At 42.9% G+C, this 8927-nt stretch overlaps 1 protein-coding gene across 1 annotated transcript; it reads left to right on the top strand.

Moving 5' to 3' along the window:
• Positions 1 to 6872: 6872 nt before the first annotated feature.
• Positions 6873 to 7835, top strand: LOC138528118 (olfactory receptor 51G2-like). The gene has a single exon (XM_069639570.1). The coding sequence runs from the start codon at positions 6873 to 6875 to the stop codon at positions 7833 to 7835; it is 963 nt and encodes a 320-aa protein (XP_069495671.1).
• Positions 7836 to 8927: the final 1092 nt, after the last annotated feature.

Raw genomic sequence — 8927 nt, 5'->3', positions numbered from 1 at the left:
GGCTTCTGCTCGACTTCAAGGACTTAACATGGTGGATGAAAACAATGTATTTCTGCACAGTTCGACATTCCTGTCTGCATTAGCATTTCGGTGTTCAAGCCGTGGCCTTGCACTGTGTGCAGATCTAAAGCATAGAATACATTTGCAAACCGTTTAACAGAAATAAAAAAGCAAATGGCCGACATTTCACAAAATGGACTCCCTTTGGTTACATTGACGTTTCTTGGATTGCAATGTTTGTCACATGATGTGATTCGCTTCTGGCCAACATGCTATACGTATCATTCGACTATGGGATTACTTTTCTGGCCTAACATTGCAGGCATTCTCGTATTCTGGCGGTCCAGAAATGTATACTGGACCGCCAGACTTGAAATCACAAGTCATACCTTTCGTCAACAATATCCAAACATGTTTAGAATGCCTATCTTCATAGATTTTCCATAATTCATCCTATGCTTTTAGTTGCCACTCTCTCTTGGATCATTCTTGATAAAGTCTGTACCCATGCGAGCACCAACTGTATCCTGCCGCATAGCTGATTGGGATTTCAAGATTACTGACAAATTCTGTGCAGATTCCCTGCAGCCTTTGTCAAATCAATAATTCTCAATGTAATGGACTTGATGATTTCACTGTCAGTTATTAATTGTTTCGTTTAATTGGCCAAATGATGTTATCACAAAACTTGATTCATTAACCACAATCAGACAAATAGGTCCAGAGCCATTGCAATGTGCGGCATATGCTCGGTGGCATCATGTGAGGACCACTTGAACTGTCTCTTATGGTTCAACAACTCCATGTGTTACTGGTTAATGGGTAGTGATCACTCACTGCTCTAATTTCGACAGAAAATTTCCCAACACATTTCCCAACCTTACACCAATCCATCAGTCTAACAATGATGTAGTCCGTTGTTCCCAGAGGTGATCCTGTATAGGTAACTCAGGCTGATTGATCCCATTCTCGTCTGCTATTCATTATAGACATGAAATGCCTATCACACACTTAAATCAGTTTACATCCCTGTTTGCGCACATAGTCCGTCTGTGTTACCATAGGTGCAACCACATTTAGTACACACTCTTGAGAACCTGATGTTGTTAGTCTGTCCTGTTTACCTTATCTATCATTATAATGCTGCTATATGATAATAAAGGATTAACAAGGTCAACAATATGTATTCAAAATATTAATTTCCTTCAAGGACCATTATATTTTCTCTACTTGTTGATGGACTATTAAAACAATTTAAGAATGGGAACAGTTATCCATACAACATATAATCACAGGAAAGATACAAAACAAACAGCAGGAGTGCAAATTACAATGATACATAGAAAAGGTACAGCACATTCAAGGACAGTGCAAACTGTGCTCTAAATACAGCCTAGTTTCATTAGTGCCCATACACACAATAAATGCATAACATTAGTTGCAGTGAGGTTACATTTTCCAATAGTACTGTATTCCTGTGTTTTTGTGAATTGTAAGCACTGCAAAGTTCCTAAAGTGTCTGTACTTTCTCAATTAATTACAATATAATCTTGCAAAGAAGTACTGTTACTGTTAGGTTCCCATTTCGAGTACTGCAATTCAAGAGGGAAACGATGGTAGCGTCTTAGGCCTCGTAGTAGAGTTTTAACGAGAGAGAAGTGGTGTTCCAGTCCTAATAAGTGAAAATGGTTCCCAATCCTGTAGGGTAGTACTCATGTGTCCTGTTCCATGCACTGCACTCTTAGCGAGAAATACTGGCTGTAACACCTTCCCGATATCGCAGTCCTCCATGTTTGGAGATTTGTGAGGACATGTGATCTAGTGGATGAGGGAGTAAGCGAGGAACAGTGACAGCTATGGTTCAGACTCAGGATTGCAAAGCGACCACGTCTACGCCAACCTTTTGTTGTCTACTGAAAACACAAGACCATTGTGTCAACGAATCGTACTTTGTCTCCAATCTGCTATTCCCTTAGCAAGATGTAAGCAACAACAACAATAGCTATGGGGGAGAATCCAATGTAAGGAATTCCTGAATGAGTGAGCAAGTGTTTGACGACTGAGTGAGTGTGTGTGTGTGTGTGTGTGTGTGTGTGTGCATGAGTGAATATGTGGCTGCATCAATCTCCCGTTCCCGAGTGAACCTGGATGTTCAGACTCTGATAGTCCCTGTGTGTGAGTTCCCACTGCAGTGCATTACCTGCACATTGAACGGCCACCATCATCTTTCACTGCATTACCATCTCCTTGACCATTTTAGAGGTGGCAAGACACCAACACACATAAATCAACACTGCTTCCCTACACCCTTTGGAGTTTGTAGTGTGTATTAGTTACCATGGATCATGGTAAACAGAGCCCAGTAAGTTTGCAAATTTTGCATGAGAAATGAGGTCAATTAAAAATATGCAATATAGGTTGACTCCTGTGTTCAGTCGGCTTGCACTTTTGCACATCTAAAAGGATACATTTTTTAAAGTAACCTCTAGGCGCCCTTTAAGGGGCCAGGCCAGGAGGATTTGAGAAGCAGAGAGTGGTGACTTGACAGCTTGGGGTGGAAACTTAAAGTAAGAAGTGATAAGAGCTACAGCAGAAAAGGAGTGAATCAGAAGTGGGAGAGATGGAGAATGGATAGTGTTCCAGTGGTGAACTAGGTAATATACCAGTGCAGTAGCCTCTGACTGTAGGACTCCACTTTTCAGAGCGCTGGGTCCTCTTTCTGCTACTTGTGGAGAGGGGTCTCCTAAGTATCCTTCCTGTGACCAATTGAGTGAATTCATCCCTTCTCCCTAAGGGGGAGCCTCCCTGTGAGGCTAAGGAGGTGAGTGCACTCTGAACCACCATACCCTAGGGGTTGCAGCAAGTAGGACCTCACCGGGAGAGAGCCCCCCTTTGGGGATAATGACTCCCATTCCTCCCAGGAACTCCCTTCACCAGTAAGCCTAATGGCATAAATGGGACTATCAAGTGCTGCTAAACACAAAGACTGAGACGAATAAAATGCTGAAGAATTGTGTTCTTCATGAGAAAAAGAACAGATCACTTTAATGAGGATCGACCGATCCACTGAAATCAGTAGACTGAGAAGAAAACACTCATCACATAAGGAAAGAGAATGACTATGGAAGAATAGAGAGCAGTACGTCCCCACGCAGGGGAAGAACGGAGCTATAATTGGACACGTAACCTGCAAAATCCAAACTTGCTGTCGGGCAAGTGAATGAGCCCTGAACTGTCAGCACACCAATGCGTTGGAAAGAGAAAGAATCAGTGTTGGCAGGCAGGATCCTGGAAGAGCCATGGTGGGCAGCGTGCATGTGGAGAAACACAGCTGCAGGGGACGCGGCTCCCTGGTGAAAGACCAAAACCAGTTGAAGAAGAGGAAGGACTGCTGGTAGGGGAAGCCAACAATGCTGGCTCGCAACGAAGAAAAGGAACTGCTGCCAGACCCGTAAGAGTCCCAGAACTGTTTCCGAAGAAGATAACAGGGGGCTGGGCAGGCATGGGAAGAATAACGGGGAAAGTAACACAGAACAAATAATTTGCCCCAGTACAGAAGTAGAGTTGCAATATGTGAACTGTGATGACATACGTGTGATATACATACCACACATTCAAGGTGAATTCGATATAAAAGAATAGTTATCGGCAAGGTGAAGAGTGATCATTTATGTAAAGGAACAAGAGTATTCCCTGGAGGGGAGGAAAATGGAAAAACAGTACGTATACTAAATATCTGGTGTGCAGTCCAGTGTTTCTGAGCAGACTATATAGCTCATTGGGCTTCTCTTCTCACTGATTCATTGAATGAGATATGTAGAAACTTTACCCATGTCACCCTTTGCACCAAGCTTACTGATGGACCTGGGTCACAGGTAAGTCATTGTTGAAGAAGAAGCAGGAACCAGGTGTGACCAAGGTATATGAAAAAGGAAGGTTGCTTTATTGTTTCAGTTACAGAAGGGAAGGTAGGTTAGGAGAGTAGGGTCAACACATCTTTTTTGTTCAGTTCTCCATCTCCCCCACAATTCCCAACCGTCACTTCTGGAACCTAAAGCATGCCCAGGTTCCAAGTACCTCATGGCATTCCAAGACACCACTCTGCGCGGCACTCGGCTCACATAGACTAAGTACCTGGTCACTACACTTAGGTTACAGGTGCAAGAGGAATAGCAACCAGTGAGATTCCACTAACAATATAAAGCATTACAGAAATGAGAAAATAATCACTGATGCACCCGCAGCCTAGCTTAAGGAAAATAGATAAAAACACATACAATGTGGTATATAACAGCTGAGAGAGAGTACATGTAGAAAGAAGAACCTGCAGGAATATGCACAAATGGCAAAAGAAGAGAGACATGGAAAGAGATCTGCTGATATAAAAAAGATAAGATGACCAAATGGTTATGGTGGTATTTGTCATGTTTCTGATGGACAAATCGAGACAGAAAAGTTAAGACAACATTTTTAAAAGGAAAAAAGAAAACTGAAGACAATTTTAAAGATGGGGAAAAGAAAATGGCACTAGTTGTTTGGGTTCTGGAACTGACATCCATATATTATAAAGAGTATAATACACCCAACATGTATGTAAAAGGATATTGCTATTCAAATGGGAGCTATAAAATCTTATAATGATTGGTGTATAGGATGTGCTTCTATATGGTACTTTACCTTTTAGGGTACTTGAAATATCCTTATAATATACAGTTGGGGTACTTTTTCGCTTGATGCTTTACTAGTGTGCAGGCCAGTGTACAAGGGCCTACGTGCAGGTTTTCACTGACACAGTAGGATTGTAGGGAATTGTATCTATGCCCCCTTCACCATGCGCAAGAGCATGTGCTTCTCTGATTTTAGTTTTCTAAAATGTGGGGAACTAACTCACTTTTATATCTTTTGTGGGGGGACCTTAGCTAGGGCAACACCAGGCTTAGAATAATGCTCAGTTTTCGCATCATTTGTATTGGATCAACAAATAAACCAACAAATCAGGCTTATTATTGCATGTGCACAATTTACCCGGCCACGCTAGAAATGGACCAGCACACATCTTTATTTTATCACGTACTTTATATGCTCATTTGAACACACCAGTACACAATGAAACATTCACATGCAAGAGAAAAAACACCATTAGCAGTGCATCAACTTGGATGTGCCTGTTGCACTCATAAGAAACTGGAGGAACAAAACAACATGAAATTTCAAATTTTACATTGGAGAAAAGAAAAACAATCTATATTTTGCAGGCCAAATCAACCTCATTTACCATTTACCATTTCTGGACTGATGATAAAGCTGAGAAATATATTCACATACAGCTCAGTGATGTAAACACACGTCAATGCCCATGTACACAACCCCCCCCCCCCCCGACCCACAAAAAAGACTTTTCTTTTCTCTTTTGATTTTTAAACATCAGCATTAAGCAAGAGACATGCATTTGTTGAATGTATAACCACAGCAGTCAAACGGGCACTCCTTAGCGTTCCTGCAGAATCTATCTCTTTGCACCAGAAAAACACAGTTGCCCTTCAGTTGTTCATGTCCCCGGTTTATATTTTATCTCAATTTAGCACTTCCCAAGCCAGACCAGGGATTATCCTAATTGTTTTATTCATTATTATTATTATTTTGGAGTCATACTCACCATGAGCCCCGTAAAGGGGAATTTGGCCTTCATTAGCGATATCTTCTATGAAGCATTCAGTCTCTCCCACTGTCATCTCCCTGCGGAGACTCAGCAAAGACCCCCGGCTCCTTCCTTTCTGCACAGCTCGGCTCAGCTACAGATAGGCTGTTTTCTCTTTTCAATTGTTTCTTTCTCCCCTTCTGCTCACCCTTGCTCATCTCGTGGCCAACCCCCGACACTCCTCCTTCACTGGCTTATAAGCCTTTCTCCGTTCAGCTCCCCTTCCTCTTATATCCCGTATGGATTCCTTACTTCTTTCAGCACCTATTCTCGGACGCCACTCCCATGTCATCAGTCAATCATCACCTCCCCTTTCTACCCAATTCCCCAGTATCTTTCCAAAACCCCTTTGCTGATTCTTCCAAATGACCTTTGTACAGCGTTCCTCTCAAGCATTCCTGTTTGAACAAATGAGCTGGGTTTGCAAAAATGGATTCTGCTGTCTCATTGCGCTCTGAGTTCCACTACCCTCAAGCACACTGCAAAGCAGCTTTCAATGTTCACATTTATTTTCTAAGCCAAATTGCAGTGTGAAAGTACCTGTACCCCCAGTTTACAGCTAGTCTATGGCCTAAGCAAACCCCAGTCTAATTACCAATAGCCACTAGCATTCGTTTTGCTAAGGTTAGTCATTAGTTGGTTAGTGTTTAGTCCTATTAATTATTAGCAGCCTACACTACGCTGTGCTGAGCTAAATCCAAAACCATGCCTCACATTAGCACTAAGTCACACGCCTAGAACGGCATTAGAACCATTTGTGCATGGTGCACATTACCCCTATTGAATTCAGTGGTGCTGTTAAGGTTAGTGCACGGCTGAAATTCATGTACTAATTATCCCTACAGGACCACTATATATCCTAAGCCAACAGCTCCCTCTGGTGGTGAAAACAGGAGCAGCTATTCAAATTGGACCACTGTATTTCCTAACACAACAGCTCCCTCTAGCGGTGACAACAGGCAAAACTAAGAATGTATCAGACAAATATGCAGGGACAAACATACATCTGACATTTTATTATATTGTTAGAAATGCACCCCACCCGTGCCCTCACAGGGCATATGTTTCTTTATTTAATCAATCAGTATGTTAATCTACATGTATGCTAATTTTATCATAATGTATTTCCTCACAGGATTTTCTGATGATTTTAGGAGTACGCCCGAATCAGATAATGGCGTTGTCTAATAACACCTATTCGGCTCCTGTGACCTTCATTTTGATTGGAATTCCTGGAATGGAAGAGAGCCAAAGGTGGCTCTCTTTTCCACTCTGCTCACTATACTTCATAGCACTCGTGGGGAACTGTATCATCCTCTTCTTCATCTGGACCGAGCGCAGCCTCCACACACCTATGTACTTTTTCCTTTCCATGCTGGCAGTCACTGACCTTGGAGTGTCTCTGACCACACTGCCCACTGTCCTAAGGATATTCTGCTTCCATTCTGGGGAAATCACCATTGAAGCCTGCCTCATCCAGATGTTCTTCGTCCATTGCTTCGCAGCCATGGAATCAGGTGTCCTGGTCGCCATGGCCTTTGACCGCTGCATGGCCATTTGTGAGCCACTCAGATACACTTCCATCCTAACCAACTCAGTTCTGGCAAAGATCGGTCTCTTGATATTAACTCGAGGCATCTGTGTGGTGTTCCCTATTCCCTTTCTCACAATAAGATTTCCTTATTGCAAAACCCATCTGCTGTCACATTCATACTGTTTGCATCAGGATGTCATTAGACTTGCATGTGCAGACATAAAGGTTAACAGTATATATGGCCTCACTGCTGTCCTTTTCACTAAGGGTTTTGATTCTGTCTTTATTATAATATCCTATATTGTGATCATCCGGGCAGTCCTGAGAATCACGACCACTGACGCACGACTTAAGGCTTTTAGTACATGTATCTCCCACATCTGTGCTGTCCTGATCTTTTATATTCCTCTAATTGGTTTATCGGTGGTCCACAGATTCGGAGCACACAGCTCTCCCCTGGTCCCAGTGCTCATGGCCAATGTTTACCTTTTACTTCCACCGGTACTAAACCCCGTAATATACAGTATAAAAACAAAGGAGATCCGTACAAGGATACTGAAGACATTTCAAAGTAATAGGATAATTCAGGAGAGGTCTTATTAGCAACTGTCCAAGATGATGTACCCCTCCTCTGTGCCCCTCTGTATCCTTCCCGCCACTGTATATCTTTTTTGTTGTTACTTCTGAAAAGCGCTCTGTTATGCATCTGTACTGTTGTATACCTCTGCAAAGCGCTCCATTGCTTCTCGAAGCTAGGTCCGCCCTCAATAAATGCAGTAATAATAATAATAATAAATGGTGAAGTCAATGGTCCTCCTTATTCAGCCTGAGGTCCACTTGTCTCCTATACGACCAATTTCTAAGGTGCACCATCACCCTGTATATGTTGTCACTCATCTACTGAGCAGAATAATGAGATCATTAAGAGCTTGTAATGGCCGAGATACCCCCAGAATGTATCACTCTTGCTGAAGAATTAAAGGTAACCTACGCTCCCCCAACATTGACGTCCAACTTATAATGCTTAAGCCATAAACCTTGCTTAACAGTGCTTACAGTGCTTAACCCTTAACACTGACAAGACTGAAGTCTTATTCTTTCCTGCCAACACACTTCTTCCTCCGTCTCCCCCTACCAATCTTGCTTTCTCAACCTCTGCCCGCAATCTTAGCCTCCAACCTCGACTCTAACCTCTCATTTACTCACCACATTTCTCTTACCTCCCGAGTCTGTCGCTATCACCTCTTCAATGTTCGCAAAATCCGATCGTCCCTCACCTTCCACGCTACCAACTCTTAATTTCATCCCTTATCTTTTCCTGTCTATTCTACTGTTCTGCTCTCCCCTTTCGCCTCCCTGCCTCTCATCTTGCCCCCCTCAAATCCCTATATCACTCTGCTATCTGTACTCTTTGCTTTCTCTCTCCTAATGACTCCATCTCCTCTTTGCTTTCTTCTCTTAGTTGGCTTCCCTTTCATTCACAACGTAAATTCAACTTCCTCTGCCTCGTTTTTAAATATCTCTTCATGTTCTTGCCACTCCCTACCTTGCCTCCCACCTCTCTTTCTACACCCCCTCTCGCCCCCTCCGTTCTGCTGACCTCTTCCTCCTCACTGTTCCACCATCACCTTGCGCCCCTTCCCGCTTCTGATGCTTTCAGCTCTACACTGGAACTCTCTACCTCTCCTTATCCGC

This window comes from Ambystoma mexicanum, chromosome 7q (genome assembly GCF_040938575.1).
Source record: "Ambystoma mexicanum isolate Mex_15411 chromosome 7q, UKY_AmexF1_1, whole genome shotgun sequence".
Taxonomy (NCBI): domain Eukaryota; kingdom Metazoa; phylum Chordata; class Amphibia; order Caudata; family Ambystomatidae; genus Ambystoma; species Ambystoma mexicanum.
The sequence above is the reverse complement of the archived record's forward strand: the minus strand, read 5'-3'. Positions and strand labels throughout refer to the sequence as shown.

What these genes read in the sequence shown, in the direction of transcription:
- LOC138528118 (XM_069639570.1), top strand. Translation starts at nt 6,873, where the DNA reads ATGGCGTTGTCTAATAACACCTATTCGGCTCCTGTGACCTTCATTTTG.